Here is a 16,386-nt window from a genome sequence, read left to right as displayed (position 1 = left end):
ATCTGCTAAAACCTACCACAGAGTATGGTCCACATACCGAGCCTGGTGCCATAGTCGCAAGAAGACCTTCGCAGTTTTCTCAGTCCCGGATCTGCTGGAGTTCCTTCAAGACGGCCTTGCCTTGGGCCTATCCCTCGGTTCTCTAAAGTCCCAGATTTCGTCTCTCTCTGTCCTTTTTCAATGGAGACTCGCATTCCTACCTGACGTCAAGACTTTTCTCCAGGGGGTGGCTCACCTCGCTCCCCCAGTTCGACCACCGGCACCCCCATGGGACCTGACACTGGTGCTGAAGGCATTGCAGAAACCACCCTTCGAGCCGGTGGGTTCTATTCCCCTTCAGTGGCTTACCTGGAAGACCGTTTTTCTCCTAGCAATTGCCTCTGCCAGCCGTGTTTCAGAACTCACCGCCTTATCCTGCAAGTCACCTTTTCTCATTTTTCATCACGACAGAGCGGTCCTCCGCACTGTACCCTCCTTCCTACCGAAGGTGGTGTTGGATTTTCATTTAAATCAGGAGATCACCATTCCAACATTTTGCCCGTCACCCTCCAATCCAAAGGAGGCTGCACTGCACACTCTTGACCCTGTCAGAGCCCTCAAATTCTACCTACACAGAGTTCAGGACTTCCGTCAATCGGATGCACTGTTCGTTCTCCCTTCAGGACCTCAAAAGGGGTTTACCAGCGGCCAAATCTTCTGTCTCCAGATGGATCAAGCAAGCCATACAAAGAGCATACACGGCACAAGGTCGAGTTCCTCCGGTCAAGGTCACGGCTCACTCCACTAGAGGGATGAGCACGTCTTGGGCCTTCAGAAACCAGGCATCAGCTGATCAGCTATGCAAAGCGGCCACGTGGTCTTCCATCCACTCTTTCACAAAATTTTATCACTTTGACACTTTTGCGGCATCTGACGCACGCTTCGGCAGGAGAGTTCTCCAAGCCGCTGTAGCTGCTTCCTCATAGGGCCTATCCTTCCCTCCCTGAGGATAGGGGACAGCTTTGGTACGTCCCCACTGTCTCCTGTGTCCCCCAAGCCGACAAGGAGAAAAGGAGATTTTGTGTGTACTCACCGTTAAATCTCTTTCTCTTCAGTCGCTTGGGGGACACAGGACTTCCCTTCCCGGATGGAGGCCCTTCTCTGTCCGTCAGACATGTTACTGCCTGTTGTCAGTATGTTCAAGTTACAAGTTGTTAGTTGTTATTCTCTACTTAGTACTACTTTGGTACAAACTGATTCCGGCTCCGCCTACTGCTGAGGGTATAGCCAGTGGAGGAGGAGTCACATTTCTTATTCTGTTGTGTCCTGCCTCCTAGTGGCATTAGCTATACCCACTGTCTCCTGTGTCCCCCAAGCGACTGAAGAGAAAGAGATTTAACGGTGAGTACACACAAAATCTCCTTTTTCCCATCTCACTCTCCACTTGATTTCATTATTCAGTCAGTGGGACCACCCAGAAAAAAATTTCAGGCTATTTGGCATTGTCAACTTCTCTATCCATTCTGTCTAGAAACTGTGGGGAAATGGTCATCACCTCCTTGCGTTGACGCGCCAGTGTCTCACCTCTCAGGGAATACAAAAAATCCCTTACTACCATACCTTTTAAGAGTAAGTTGCTTTTTGGACTTGAGCTAGACAAGATTATCAGCCACTGGGGGGAAAAGCACCCTACTTCCTCAACAGAAATCTTGCACCTCCTTCAAGGTTGCTTTTTTCGTCCCTCAAGGGACTCCAAACCATCATCCTCCCACAGGGAGTATTCCTCTTCTTCCTCGGAACCCAAACCTAAGTTCCAGAACAAGTTTAGACCTAACTGGCAGAGGCGCCGCCCCCTGTCCTACAACCTCCAACAAGAACAGCTCTGCATGATGTCATTCCAAATTTAAAATGGAATCTGTGCTCGGTCGTCGCAGCAATGAACCCGAACACATTCCTAACAATGGACACAAAGGACGCATACCTCCATGTCCCTATTTTCCCTCCCCATCAGAAATTCTTACGCTTTGCCTTCAGGAACGCTGACTACCAATTCACAGCACTTCCATTCGGACTATCATCAGCCCCTCGGGTGTTCACCAAGGTGATGGCAGCCTGGACTGCCTTCGTCCAAACACTGGGCATAGCCATCACACCCTGCCTAGACGGCCTTCTTGTCAAGTTATTCCAAAAAGCCCAATCCAGCTTTTACAAGGTGAGTTACATTCTCACCGAATTAGATTGGATCATCAACACCTCCAAATCACTCCTGGTTCCCAGCCAATGCATGCTCTTCCTGGCCATGATTTTCGACGCCAAGGATCAGCAAATATTTCTTGCAGAGGACAAGATCGCAACAATCTGATCACTCATGCCAGGGTCGGACTGGGGGGCCCGGGGCCCACCGGGACTACTGTCCAGGGCCCCTTCCGACCCGCCCCCCAACCCCTACTGCGACGCGCTGAGCGCGCGCACACAAAGGCGCCGCTTGGCGCACCAGCGTGAAGGCGCCTGGCGCATGCGCAGAAGGCGCTGCGCTGATCGGCGCTGCGGGAGTGCGGGAGGGAAACTTTTTAAAAGATATCTGGAGAGGTGTCTGGCCCGGCGGGGGCCCATTAAGGGTCGGGGCCCACCGGGTATTTTCCCGGTGTCCCGCCGGGCCAGTCCGACACTGACTCATGCACTGGCTTCTAGACACTCATCACACTTTAGCCAGATTCACCATGCGGCTGCTGGGGTGGATGGGAGGCTCCATAGAGAGTGTTCCGTTTGCGCGATTTCACCTGCGAGACCTCAGAACATACTTTCTCAATGGAATCAAGAGGATCTGTCTTAGACCATTCGCATTCTAGAGATCTCTTCTTTGGTTGCTACACAAGCCACACCTGTCCAAGGGCTGACCCCCTATCTGATCCCCACTGACAAGTTTTTACCACTGAAGGGCTGGGGGCAATCCGCCACAACCAAACAGCTCAGTGGACCTGGTCAGCTGCGGAAGCAAAACTCCCAATCAACATACAGGAGATGCATGCTGTTCGACAAGCTCTACTCCATTGGTAGTCCCAACTCCATGGCCATCCAGATACAGTTGGACTATTCCACCACGGTGGCATAACTAAATAATTAAGGGGGCACCAGAAGCCGGCAGGCCCCACAGGAAATCAGCCACATTCTCCATTGTGCAGAACAGAACACTGCTCACCTATCAGCAATATCCATCCCAGGACTAGCAAATTGGGAGGTCGGCTACCTCAGCCGTCAACACCTCAACCCAAGCAAGTGGACAGGAAGTGTTAAACCAAATTGTCCTTGACCTCATGGCCTCAAGGTCCATCTGCAAAGCACCAAGATTCATGGCCAAGATTCATGGCTCGCTGCAAGGATCCACTGGCAATCAGTCAATGCTATTACAGCTCCTTGGGACTTTCCACTCGCTTATGTGTTCCCACCCACTTCCCCTACTGCCCAGGGTTATAAAGAAGATCAAGAGAGGACACAGCAAATTAATGTTGATAGTGCCACTCTGGCCTTGCAGGGCCTGATTTTAATACCTGATGGCCATGAGCAAGGTAGAACCATGGCAACTACCTCTGGTACCCAATCTTCTCTCTCAGGGACCCGCACGTCATCCCAATCCCAAAATCCTCAGACATAAGGGTTTGCATTGTCCGTACCCGGATGGCCACCACAGATTTACCACAGGGTCTGGAAGTGCGACGGGGTGCACACGCCATGGGGTCTCAGTTGAGACCTTCTCTATTGCCCACATACTAGAGTTCCTACATGGAGGACTGACCAAGGGTCTCTCACTGAATTCCCTCAAATCCCAGGTCTCCACTCTTTCTAACCTTTTCCGGCAAAAGCTGGCGTCTGACTCCAATGTCCGCACCTTTCTACAAGGTGCCGCATGCTTCACGCCTCCATTCCGGGATCCACTCCTGCCCTGGTACTTCACATTGCTACTCACAGCCCTCCAAGGGCCTTCCTTCGAGCCCTTGTCCACAATTCCTCTGACGTGGCTCACCTGGAAAACAGTGCTCTTGGTCGCCATATCCTCCACTCGCAGAGTATCTGAGCTCACTCTCACTTTTTTGCTGTGCTATTCCTTCACCACAGGCTCATAGTCCAGTGTAGCTAGGTCACTGTCCCTTGACTCTACTTACCCTGTCTAATTGGAGTTGAGTCCCCTGGATTCCTTTATAACTGGGACCATTAATGCATTATAATAAATCTTCATTTAAAGATGGGCTGTCCCTTTAAATTGCTATTTGTTTTTATTTATGTACTGATGGTGTCAGGATTTTGACTTTATGTTTGGAATTTACCCATTATGGATGTTTTCACCTGGTAGGGCTTTAAAGGCAGTCAAGGAGACAGCGGCGTTGACCTGAGTGCAGAGTCTCGGGAGTCGTCTGCTACATCCTCACAACGCAGCTCTCCATATGGAACCATGAAACCTGAGGAAATGAGCAGAACCAGCGTGGCAGAGCCAAAACCAGATTGCCCTAAAGAACAAGGGCAGAAACAGTCAGAGAAAAAGGTATGGGCACTTTGTGGCCAAAATAAAAAAGGACACACTTGAGCTAAGACACTAGTATTTGCACACGTTCATGCGAACCACATATTCAAGACCACATTTGCCTCTTCCTTAGGATTCAGACCCTGGCTCGGGGCTAAATAAAGAACATAAACCCGGACCCATTGGCAACGAACGCTCGCTGAAAAACCGAAAAGGCTCAGAGGGCACTGAACGGTTGGAAGGTGGCATCCCCTCAGTCAATGGGGTAGAGATCCATGTGGATTCGGTCCTCCCTGTTCCACCCATTGAATTTGGAGTAAGCGCAAAAGTGAGGAATTCCTTTTCTTCAAGTAGTCTCTTTTCAAACTTGTTAGTCTGCTTCACAGTGTGGTATACAGTTAGGGACCATAGTGTTGCCCATAGTTCAAAGGGGACATAGTGTTGGCAAAAGGGGGTGGGCTAAGGGCAGAGCATGGGCCCAGCTATGTCTGGGTATACGAGTGCACTGCTCAGGCCCCTAATACAGTCTTCAGTGCCTCTCTGTAGATTTTATATTTTCTTTCTGCAGGATGCAGACTACGCCCTGCCTCCTGGTACTGCGACTGTTCAAGCAGCCAATACCGTTACAAAGTTGCAGGATGCTTTGGCCAGTAAGGTGAGAGTTCTTAGATTTATACTAGCAGAACCCTCCCTTTAAGGCTGCACAATGGCCATAAAGTTCTTCCTGCTAGTTTATTTAGTTTGTTTCCTATTATCTGGCATGGGTTTAGGAGCCTTTGGCAATTCCAATGACTCTGGGGGCATTGCACTCTAGTGCTTATTTGCATTTGTCACCTATTCTCTTCTGTCTCTGATGTTCCAATCGATCCCTTACTTTGTACTCAAAATGGTGGAGGTTGTGTTACTGAGGGGCAGAGAAAAAAAATATAAACTTGAATATTGTGAAACTTGCTGCACCTGTATATCACTGTCGGTCTAAAACAAAACAAGGGCAATTTGACCAGCCAATATGAATTTAACATTGCACCAAAAATACTGCACTGCCTTGTATGTAGTCGGTCAATAGTGCAGGTGAAATGGCAAGCTTTTGTAACATTTCTTCTTACATTTTAACCTTCTTGTTGTGTCTTCTCCATTCCAGGCAGGTCTAACACAGTCCATACCTATCCTAAGAAGAGACCACCACATGCAGCAGGGCATGAGCCTAAACCCTATGTCCTACCCCACTGCAGATCTCACCCTTAAGGTAAGTTGCACATTCCTCCTGTTGTTTCCATGGCCAGACTGTTATTCTATCCGTATCTAGAGAAGTCCTTTATAATACACAGGAGCCATGAATATCCGATAAATTATATCCTTATAAACGGTGCTTAGTGATGTCATCGGTTATGACCTGAGCTTAGTGATGTCACTTCTGTCACATGACTCGCTGAAACCTGTGTATTATAATAAATACAAATACAAAAGTACCCCTTTGTTGCAAAATATGAGGATATTAAAAGTCACCTCGGAGTTCCATGACTTTCAGCCTCGTGTAGGAAGGAGTTTGTTTCACTCTGCACAGCAGCTTCTTAACAGTTGTTAATGTATACCTAACATTAGCCTTAAAGGAGAACTAAACCTTAAAAACTAATATAGCTAAAAATGCCATATTTTATAGACTGAACTTATTGCACGAGGCTAAAGTTTCAGCTTGTCAATAGCAGCAATGATCCAGGACTTCAAACTTGTCACAGGGGTCACCATCTTGGAAAGTTTCTGTGACACTCACATGCTCAGTGGGCTCTTCATGGCTCACCACGGACCCTGCAGACACATGTGCAATTGGAGCTAGTCATTGAGCCCCTTCAACTGCGCAAACTCCTGCAGGGTCCGTGTCACCGAAGAGACCCAAAGAGTATCCAAACGGACAGAAGATGGTCTGCAGCACTGCTCTGAGTTTTAATCTCAGGTTTACAAACGTGCACTTTTTTATCTTAAAGGGATTCTGTCATGATTTTTATGATGTCGGTTTTATTTCTAAATGACACTGTTTACACTGCATATAATTCATTCTACAATATAACATTTAATTCCTGAACCAGCAAGTGTATTTAGTTGTAATATTGGTGTGTAGGTGCATCTCAGGTCATTTTGCCTGGTCATGTGCTTTCAGAAAGAGCCAGCACTAGGATGGAATTGCTTTCTGGCAGGCTGTTGTTTCTCTTACTCAATTTAACTGAATGGGTCACAGTGGGGCATAGATTTTACTTTTAAGTATTGATCTTAGATCTACCAGGCAGCTGTTACCTTGTGTTAGGGAGCTGTTATCTGGTTACCTTCCCATTGTTCAGTTGTTAGGCTGCTGGGGGGAAAGGGAGGGGTTGATATCACTCCAACTTGCAGTAAAGAGTGACTGAAGTGTGTCAGAAGTCATATGACTGGGGGCAGCTGGGAAGCTGACAACATGTCTAACCCCATGTCAGATTTTAAAATCTAAATATAAAAAAATCTGTTTGCTCTCTTGAGAAATGGATTTCGGTGCAGAATTCTGCTGGAGTAGCACCATTAACTGAGGTGTTATGATAGTATCCCTGGACTGTGCAGGAAGGGAGAGATGAGGGGTTTTGATAGAGGGCAGTTGAGGGGGGCTCTTGTACCTAGGGGGGTTTAGTTCTCCTTTAATCGTTGGTAGAATAACCTGCAGTAGAACCAACTATAACTGTGTCACTCTTCTCGGCCCTGTAGATGGAGTCTGCCCGTAAAGCCTGGGAAAACTCGCCCAGTTTGCCAGAGCAGAATTCACCAGCAGGCCATGGCTCAGGAATTCAGCCACCGTCAAGTGTGGGAGCCTCCACCGGGGTCAGCTACAGCTCATTTGGAGGTGTGTCCATGCCACCCATGCCCGTTGCTTCAGTTGCACCATCTGCCTCCATGCCAGGTACACATTTCATTTCAAAACTTGCCGTTTGTGTTTACAGATTATTTCTAGAAAGTAAAAGTTCCTTGGGGGGGGGCCTTCACTGTGAACTCTGCTCTCAGTGGGCTAAGGTATGTTTGTTAAAATATTGATATGCTTGTCCAGTGATCATCTTCCTTCTTACAACCCTTTGCAACGTGTCCTTGGATAAGGAAATGCTATTCTTAGTCTCCATGATGTTCCAATAGATCCTGCTGACCTTTCACTATGTACTCAGAAAGGATCTGAAGAGAATCTTTTTACTGAGAGACTGACAGTTGGACTTACAAATAGAACAGAATGTTCAGGAGACCTTGTACCCGCAATCTTATTGTGATTGTGTCTCTGGATTGCTCCTATAAACAATGACCCACCTTTAAAGGGGAACTATCACGAAAATGAAAATTTATTATAAGCATCTGCATACTGAATTAAGAAACGTTCTAAATATAATCAAAAATTGTGTACAGTTTCTGAAATAATCAAGTTTATCTACACTATTCCTGTCTCAGCATCTGTTTCTCTTCATTGTGTCTTCATGCAGCAGTTGGGTGTCAGATGAATGATCCAATATATCTTATAGGGGGGGGGTTCCTTTTGCTTAGAAGATGTATTAGAGCTCACTCCATTAAAATCACTAGAAATTCTGTCTCTCTACATGCAGGATTTGTGCAAAAGGCAGTTATTTTGTTTGTACTGGAATCAGGTATTTGAGTGAGCTCTAATTCATCTTCTAGGAAAGGAAGCCCCCCTATAAGATTTATTGGATCATTCATCTGACACCCAACTGCTGCATGAAGACACAATGAAGAGAAACAGATGCTGAGAAAGGAATAGTGAAGATAAACTTGATTATTTCAGAAACAATGCAGAATTTTTAATTGATTGTATTTAGAAAGCATGAGGAAGCTTATATTAAATTTTCATTTTTTGCGATAGTTCCCCATTGGCTATGTCTTTCATTTTGCAGTTACTGTACAATGTTGCCTTTATTGTTTCAGGAAACCACATCCCACCCCTGTACCTTGATGGGCATGTCTTTACTAACCAGCCTCGCCTAGTGCAGCAGACTATACCTCAACAGCAAGGGTATCAGCAGGTATGTCTCACTGTTGTCTTCAATTATCCAAAAATACTAGTGCCCTCGCTGTGTCCAAGTCTCCGTGATGTTCCAATAGATCCTGCTGATCCTTCACTATGTACTCAGAAGGATCTGAGGAGATTTTATTACTGAGAGACTGAGAGGCACATTAGATGCCCTCTTTGGGGCTCTAGCAAAAAAGGTAGAGGCCAGCAGAATGTTCTATAAGTAAGACAAATTACATTTTTGAGTTTTTGATGTTACCTTTCTTTTCCCAACAGGCTGCAGCCGCCCAGCAGATTCCCATTTCCCTTCACACCTCCCTGCAGGCTCAAGCTCAGCTGGGTTTGCGAGGAGGCCTCCCCGTGTCCCAGTCGCAAGAAATTTACAGCTCAATGCAGCCGTTCAGGTAAATGCAGCAAATCTTTCACGATACCTCAGACTTTTGAAGACATCCATCCTCCCTAATTAAGCACTGCAGGTTTCACACTGGACTATGGCAGGCCCGGATTTGCGGCAAGGCCGCATAGGCCGGGACTAGGCGGCAAAAAATATGCAGCCGCCAATGCATTAGGGACTTCGCGTCCCGTTCAACTACACCACTGCGCGGCGTTTTTCACGCCGCTGGAGGGCTAGACGTGCACCTGGTTGGACCGCGCGCCTAGGGCGCGAGAAGAAATCCGGCGCTGACTATGGCAGTTTACCTAGTAAGCAGTTAAAGGGGAATTGGAGCGAAAATATAATATAAGCTTCCTCATACTGAAATAAGAAACTTTCTAAATACAATCAATTAAATATTCTGCATCGTTTCTGAAATAATCAAGTTTATCTTTACCATTCCTCTCAGCATCTGTTTCTCTTCATTGTGTCTTCATTCAGGAGTTGGGTGTCAGACAAATGATCCAATATGTCATATGGGGGGGGACTCCCTTTCCTAGCAGATGAGTTAGAACTCACTCAAATAACTGATTCCAGTACAAACAAAATCTAACAAAATAACTGCCTTTTGCACAAATTCTGCATGTAGAGAGTCAGAATTTTTGGTGATATTAATAGAGTGAGCTCTAATACATCTTCTAGGCAAAAGGAGCTCCCTATAAATTATATTGGATCATTCATCTGACACCCAACTCCTGAATGAAGACAGAATGAGGAGAAACAAATGCTGAGAGAGGAATATTGAAGATAAACTTGATTATTTAATTGATTGTATTAAGAAAGTTTCTTATTTCTTGCTGAAGCGAATATTACATTGTAATTTTCACAACAGTTCCTCTTTAAGGTTTTCCGTTTCAGATCACATGTAGTCCTGACTGAAGAATCTGTTTTTATTTTCAGGTCCCAGGTGTACATGCATCCAAGTCTTTCTCAGCCCAGTGCCATGGTACTGACCAGCGGTACAGGCCTCAAGCCTCCATATAACCCTTTCCCTGGCATGCAAACACTGGAAATGGTCAAAACCCAGACCACGTCCCCTTATCAGCCCCTGAATGGAAGCCAGCAGCTGATGTATGAAAGCCAACTTAACCAGGCCTCCCAGATGATGGACTCACAGCTCACACAGGTAAGCAGGCAAGATCACCATCCTGCCTTGAGCTGTGTAAGGCCTGGAAATTTGGCTTTGAATTGCCTCACCTATTGTTTATCACCTTCTTCAGTTAACCATGCCAATGCCAGGCTCTCAACTTCAGATGCCCCGATACAGTTCAGGACAGCAAACCATGATCTTGCCACAGTCCATTCAGCTTCCTCAAGGACAAAACCTGCCCATAGGGGCTCCTCGGAGAATGCAGCCTTCCATGCTGACCAGCAGAGAGGTAACTTTGTCATTGGAATTTGGCACAAAGGGAGACTTCTGGAAGCCCAGTGAGCATGAACATTATATTATATAACCATTGTTCAAACTTTTTTTTATTTTTTATTTCCTTCAGTCCTCCCAGATGGAGATGAAAAGCTTCCATTTTACAGATGGCAAACAGAATATGCAGACGGCCATGCAAGCACAGCACTCTTATCGGTAAGAGACTCATGTTGCTCTAAATGTGGCCTTGGGCAAGCCAAATGTTTGTCCTTCCATACTGTACCCCCTCCTTCCATACTGTACCCCCTTCCTTCCCTCTCCCCTCCTGCTTTCATCAACACGTGATAGTCTATCCCAAGTTTCCGTGTCCGATGTCAAGTAAGGGTTATGCAGAACATAAAGGCAAAGTTAACCAGTGTTTACTAGTCTGCTGCCATTTGAATATATAAAGCAGGCAACTTATTGGTTGCTGTGTGTAAGGGCAAACCTTGTCAATGTTTGTGCATAACCCTGTAAGTGCTAGTTTAAGCCCCAAGACATGGAACCTGCTGAGCAATCAACCTAGAGGAAACATGGGATAAATAATGCTCCTTTCCCCATCCTTCCCTATAATAATCCAGTCCTGCCTCTCTCATTCCATGCAGTGACTTGGCCATTTCATTGGCTGCTGCCTGATTGCTGCCTTTTAGCATATGCCTGGCTATGATGGCCGCTTGCTTGCGTGCTTTATGTTATTGCAGGTAACTAGACTGGCGACGCAGGCAGGCCAAGAGTTAATTCTTATATATTTTCTTCTATTCACTATATACTCCCAGAACAAAGCAGTGGTACTTATACTTTAACTGCTGCAGAAAGCTATGAGTTAAGGATCAGTACGTGGCAAGTATTGCCTGGTGGTATCATCCTGATTGCTTTATCTTTAGAAGCAGAACGAGGGTGCAGATGGTGTTGTATCATTCGGAAGTCATACGGGCACAATTGAGCTGTTTGTTGATGGCTCACACTGTTAATAAAGGTGCCATGTGTGGTTTGTCCAGTGGCAAAGCAAGTGGTCTCCATTTATTTCATTGTTCTCTCCTCACCTGTGCCACTTAGTTAAGGTTTGCTCTTTGCCTCTTCTTAAAGTGATACTGTCATCGGAAACATTTTTAAAGTGCTGCTCCAGCAGAATTCTGCACTGAAATCCGTTTCTCAAAAGAGCAAACAGATTTTTTTATATTTAATTTTGAAACCTGACATGGGGCTAGACATATTGTCAGTTTCCCAAAAGAACAATGGGAAGGTAACCCGGTAGCAGCTCCCTAATACAAGATAACAGCTGCCTGGTAGATCTAAGATCAGCACTCAATAGTAAAATCCAGGTCCCACTGAGATACATTCAGTGACATTGAGTAGGAGAAACAACAGCCTGCCAGAAAGCAGTTCCATCCTAAAGTGCTGGCTCTTTCTGAAAGCACATGACCAGGCAAAATGACCTGAGATGCACCTACACACCAATATTACAACTAAACAAAATAAATAAGTCTGAAATATTAGTGTCTCCAAATGTAAAGTGATTACTCACCACAAAAGGGAAGAGGCCCAGGTGCATCGCCCTGAAACCTCAGCACGGGGAGCGGACAAACCGAAAAACCTTTTAGAGCAGGCACTTAATAAAGGCCAACTTCCACCAGGCAAATAGTTCAAAGTGAAGAGCGTTTGTGTCCACAGCCTTACCCCTAATCATAGGCTGGCTGACTTAAAAAAAAAAATACACTTGCTGGTTCAGGAATTTTATATTGAATTATTTGCAGTGTAATTTAGAAATAAAAACTACATCCTAAAAATCACAACATTATCCCTTTAAACAGTTGCCTTTCATTTTAAGGCCGAGCTCAGCTAGCCCCAGTTGAAAGTTACCTCGGACTGGGGCCATCGGCCAACTTGGGCTCTGTGCAGGGACACTACCCTCAACAGGTAAAGGCCGGTCCTGTGACAAGGAGTAATCTCATGTGACACCATCTTGTTCATGGCATCCTGGTCTGAGTTCTGTGACGAGAGAACACACCACTACCACCACCCCTAATGGTCCCCTCATAGACCGTACACAGCAGCTGATAGAGTAGCCCTACCTCCTGCTTTGTAACGGAGCTTCATGCCTGTTTTGTGCTGCCTCTGCCTTGTTGCTACTGTATTCAAGACCTACTATCCTGCCTTTCTTTGCCTGTAACATGTCCCTTATCCTCGTCATGGCCTGTAGACAATACTCATTTAGTCCTGTGTATAACTGAATCAGCGAAGGCAATACCTATAATTGGAATACCTCTTAAAATAAACTTGGAAGACTGAATTTGGGAATCCGCCATCCCCAATGTCATTACACTGCGGCTTCTAGATGACCTCTTCCAGATAAAGGAGACTCCTCTCATCTGTCAGATGCTCCATCTGTTGGCGGAAGAATTGCATGCTCAGCCAGGTCCCGCTACAGCCGTTGTGAGTGTTGTATATTCATTCTACGTTTCCATCTTAACAGGTAAAACACACACCTGACGACAACAAAGTCGGCCCGAGGTCTCCCAAACTTTCCGAGCAGCCCCATAGCGAGTGCAATGAAGCCGGCGAGGACTGGGGCCATCAAGCCTAGAGTGGTGAAAGTGGAAGAGAGCGAGACTTGAGAGGAGCTCCATTGTGTATATAGATAAGCTCTTTCCATCTCCACCTCCACCATCACATTTCTTCTCATCTTGCTGTGCCCTTAGGATTCTTCCTCCACTGCTTTTGGAGTCACATGGATAAACCAAACTTTAGCCCAAAGACTACCTGTTGTCATGACTTAAACAGACTTCTGTGTATCATGAGAAGCAGCATCTTTTTCCCTTTATTGCCCTTTCTAACCCAGCGTACCCCCCTTACATTCTGTGGCCATGAACTGTGTCTTCTGCCCCATGATTCTCTTTAAATTCACATAAAGCCACACGGTATCTTGGTTACGTTTTCTCATTGGTGATTCCCTCTAGCTGCCCTTATTAGGCTGGGAGCTCTTCGTTTTTAAATGTTTTAGCCGACCCCACCTTCCTGAACCCTGTTTTTCTATTGATCTGCCTTGTTTCTGTTGGTCGGCCACTTAAGAGGACTGGTTTGAGGCCTTTGTTGTTGAACGAACTCAGCAGCCGATCCATGTTGGCGTTTTGAAGACTTCATGAACTCAACCGTAGTGTATAATATCTCTTCCTCTTCTGGATTGTTGGGTTACTTTTCCATGATGGTGCCACTGAGAAACCCAATCCCCCCAACAGCAATTGTGCATAAGTCAAGACTGGAGTGAAGCCAAAAAATGAACTTGATAATAACGATTTTACTTTCCCGCATGAGCACGGCCTATTCTGTAAGGCACATTGACATCTGTAGGCAACACTGATTTATGGAGCGGTCCAATTGTGTCTTTTTATAAGGTAGACAATCCCATGTGTCTAGTGCCAGCACTCGCCCATTAAGATCACTTACTGTATGATTGTGACCTGTACACAAGCTGACCTGGCTGCAGAGGGATCCGTTCACTAACCAATCAAAAGTGTCGATATAGGCAGTAGCAATTACATCTGTAGTGGTTATGACTAACCTTAGATTATGTACCCGGCTGTGGCTTGGGGCTTCTGATCAGTGACAATCTAAAGGTGGTATGGGGGGTGGGTTTGTACCATAAGATAGGTCGGAAGCTCACACTGTATAGAGAGACCATGATATATATATAAATATATTAATATTAGAGGTCCCCACATTTATTTCGTAACCAAATAAGATTCTACTTTATTACTTATCATATCAGTAGTCGCAGGTGGATGGACAAATGTTGTCCCCTTTAAACCCAGGCTGATGGGGGGGGGGACGTAGCTCAATCATAGCATTAGGGACACACTTTTCCAACAACCCTTATCACTGTCCTCAATTGTCACCACCATTGTGACGTCATTTTTACCAACTGTGACATCATTTCAACCAGAGTTCGGTCAAGAATTCTACCCAGAGTTTGTTTTTTTTAAGGGGGGGCATGACTTTAAATTTATTATAATGTCCCATTGCCACAGTCCGACTGTATCTCAGACTCGCACAACCCAAATTGGTAACGTTTACCCCTCTCCTCCTTTGGTATGTCCCCCAGAACACTAGAACTTATGTATATGTATTTGATGTTTGTAGATCTAGGTATAACACAAGGGCAAAATAATAAAGTGGAGGTTTAACATCTTTTCTTTCTTTTCTATACATGGAATATATTCTGCAAGCGAGGAACACCACCCACAATGCTTTGCTTTTTTTGCCCTGAATGGAAGACCCTGCAAGGTGCAATATCATTTTGTACCCCACCCGTCCCCAAGATCAGGCGCTTGTAAGATCCTTTAGTTTCTACTGTTAATATTTCAGATTACTGTCATGTGATTGTGTACGGATGAAGCAGTATTGATGTTTGTCACCGCTAGAATGGGGATTTATTACCCAATGAGACTCTGTCTGAACCTCCATCCCTTACATTTACCCCCTGCACCCGGTCCAAGAGGAGAGCGCAGTGGTAATACTGGCATCTGATTGGCCGCATCCCTCCCCAACGTAACAATGTTAGTCTGGCTGTGTATATATGCAATGTACAAGTGTATATGTGTTAAGTCTTAATCATCAGAGCTGTTAACTAGTTATGTATTTGTATTTATTTTTATCTTCTTAAAGCGAGATTGCCCTGCACCTATCTGATTGCACCTTGTGACTTTCTAGACATTCGCTGGGATTATTGCCAGTCCTAATTAATTTTAGTGCTGCCCAATACGACCAGTCAGGGGGCTTTATACAGCATTAAGGTTCAGCAGTCGCCCCCTAGTGCCATAGGCTGCACATTACAAGAGACTGGGCACAAACTGATATTGCACCTTAAAGGATTCCATCACCGGTGGACTCTGCTTCTTATCTCAATTGTGTAAACAAGATTTTTTTTTCGATGTGTGAGGAGATAGATATCAAGCCTTTTATTTTTTTTTTATTTTTTTTTTATTTTTTTTAAAGAATAAAAAAAATCTTTTTTAAGTGACCCGGCCAACGACTTTCCAGCTTTCCCGGACCTATGCCAATACTTGGGTTCCACAACAGTTCTACACTATTTTATTCCCCCCTTCAGCTATGTGATTGTACTAGCTCTTATCATCCTGGAGAATTCTTCTCATTTAAATATTAGAGAGAAAAAAAAAAAGCAAAAAAATTTAAAAAATAAAGCAAAATATGCTTTTCTCAAAATGTGTGGGTGGCTTTAATTGGGGGGGGGGGTTCTGGGCTTATAAAACTCTGTGTCTTCTTTCATTGGGTGCTTACCCAGCAGGCACCTCTGTATCCCTATGTGTGTTGAGACTAACCTGGATGACTGACCATGACTCCAGGGGCAAATTGGGCAGTACGGGATTCTCTTGCTAATGTTGTTGACTTTTCCTCTGCTGTGTGAATGCTTTTAACCTCCGTTGGACCCCACTTATGAGATCTAAGTCTCAAAAACAATTTGTAGCCCAAATGTAGCTTCACCCCCGTAAGCGACAGATGAATCAAGGTTGGGGGCAATGCTAAGTTTGAATGTGTAATACAGGTGGAGGGGGAAGAGTTATGATTTGCGTTGGGACCTCTGGTTCCAATGACGGCAAACAGTAATGGAAGACAATTCTGGGCTTCCTACTTTATGGCAACAGTTGTGGGGGAAGGAGATGGGAGTGGAAGAACTTAAACCTCAACCCAACTGGCAGCTGTAGGGGATGGATTTAAACCCTGCCTGGTGCCCAACCTCTTCTGTATGAATCTGAGAAAATCCCAAATGTTCCAATGTTTAATGGGCACCTTTCCAGAAGATCAGGGGCTAATTTAGCTGCAACTGATGTTCCTATTAATCCCCTATATACCAGTCTACCTGTAAGTGAGCTTTCTTGTCCAGCCCTTACACTGGTGAACTCACAAACCACCATGACCAGGTGAGAAGAATGAGTTGTAATGGGAAGCTGGAGCACTGATGATGGACAGTCCATTTCAGCTCCTCCCATCTGATCATGGAAAAGAACTATCCATCG

The 16,386-nt window shown here is 45.4% G+C and overlaps 1 protein-coding gene and 2 non-coding genes across 9 annotated transcripts in view; all 3 read left to right on the top strand.

Annotated features, from left to right (window-relative positions):
• LOC108698868 (protein PRRC2B-like) overlaps positions 1-15,321 on the top strand; it is a 57,546-nt gene extending 42,225 nt beyond the window's left edge. For 2 of the 7 annotated variants that reach the window (XM_041572442.1, XM_041572440.1), the window contains exons 21-31: positions 4,328-4,516; positions 4,629-4,823; positions 5,064-5,150; positions 5,637-5,741; positions 7,223-7,415; positions 8,435-8,532; positions 8,796-8,923; positions 9,853-10,078; positions 10,173-10,331; positions 10,446-10,531; positions 12,828-15,321. In XM_041572442.1, coding sequence (XP_041428376.1) covers positions 4,328-4,516; positions 4,629-4,823; positions 5,064-5,150; positions 5,637-5,741; positions 7,223-7,415; positions 8,435-8,532; positions 8,796-8,923; positions 9,853-10,078; positions 10,173-10,331; positions 10,446-10,531; positions 12,828-12,831 — 1,470 coding nt within the window. In that variant the 3' untranslated portion in view covers positions 12,832-15,321. The remainder of the gene's footprint in view (positions 1-4,327; positions 4,517-4,628; positions 4,824-5,063; positions 5,151-5,636; positions 5,742-7,222; positions 7,416-8,434; positions 8,533-8,795; positions 8,924-9,852; positions 10,079-10,172; positions 10,332-10,445; positions 10,532-12,827) is intronic. The other 5 variants (XM_041572441.1, XM_041572444.1, XM_041572443.1 and 2 more) reach the window with 5 other exon arrangements.
• On the top strand, positions 7,623-7,704 carry LOC121397448. The gene has a single exon (XR_005963673.1). It is a non-coding gene; the product is annotated as a small nucleolar RNA SNORD62 (small nucleolar RNA).
• On the top strand, positions 8,592-8,671 carry LOC121397449. The gene has a single exon (XR_005963674.1). It is a non-coding gene; the product is annotated as a small nucleolar RNA SNORD62 (small nucleolar RNA).
• Positions 15,322-16,386: the final 1,065 nt, after the last annotated feature.

The sequence above is a fragment of the Xenopus laevis genome, chromosome 8L, assembly GCF_017654675.1.
Source record: "Xenopus laevis strain J_2021 chromosome 8L, Xenopus_laevis_v10.1, whole genome shotgun sequence".
Classification (NCBI taxonomy): Eukaryota; Metazoa; Chordata; class Amphibia; order Anura; family Pipidae; genus Xenopus; species Xenopus laevis.
This window is presented reverse-complemented; position numbering and strand designations above follow the sequence as displayed.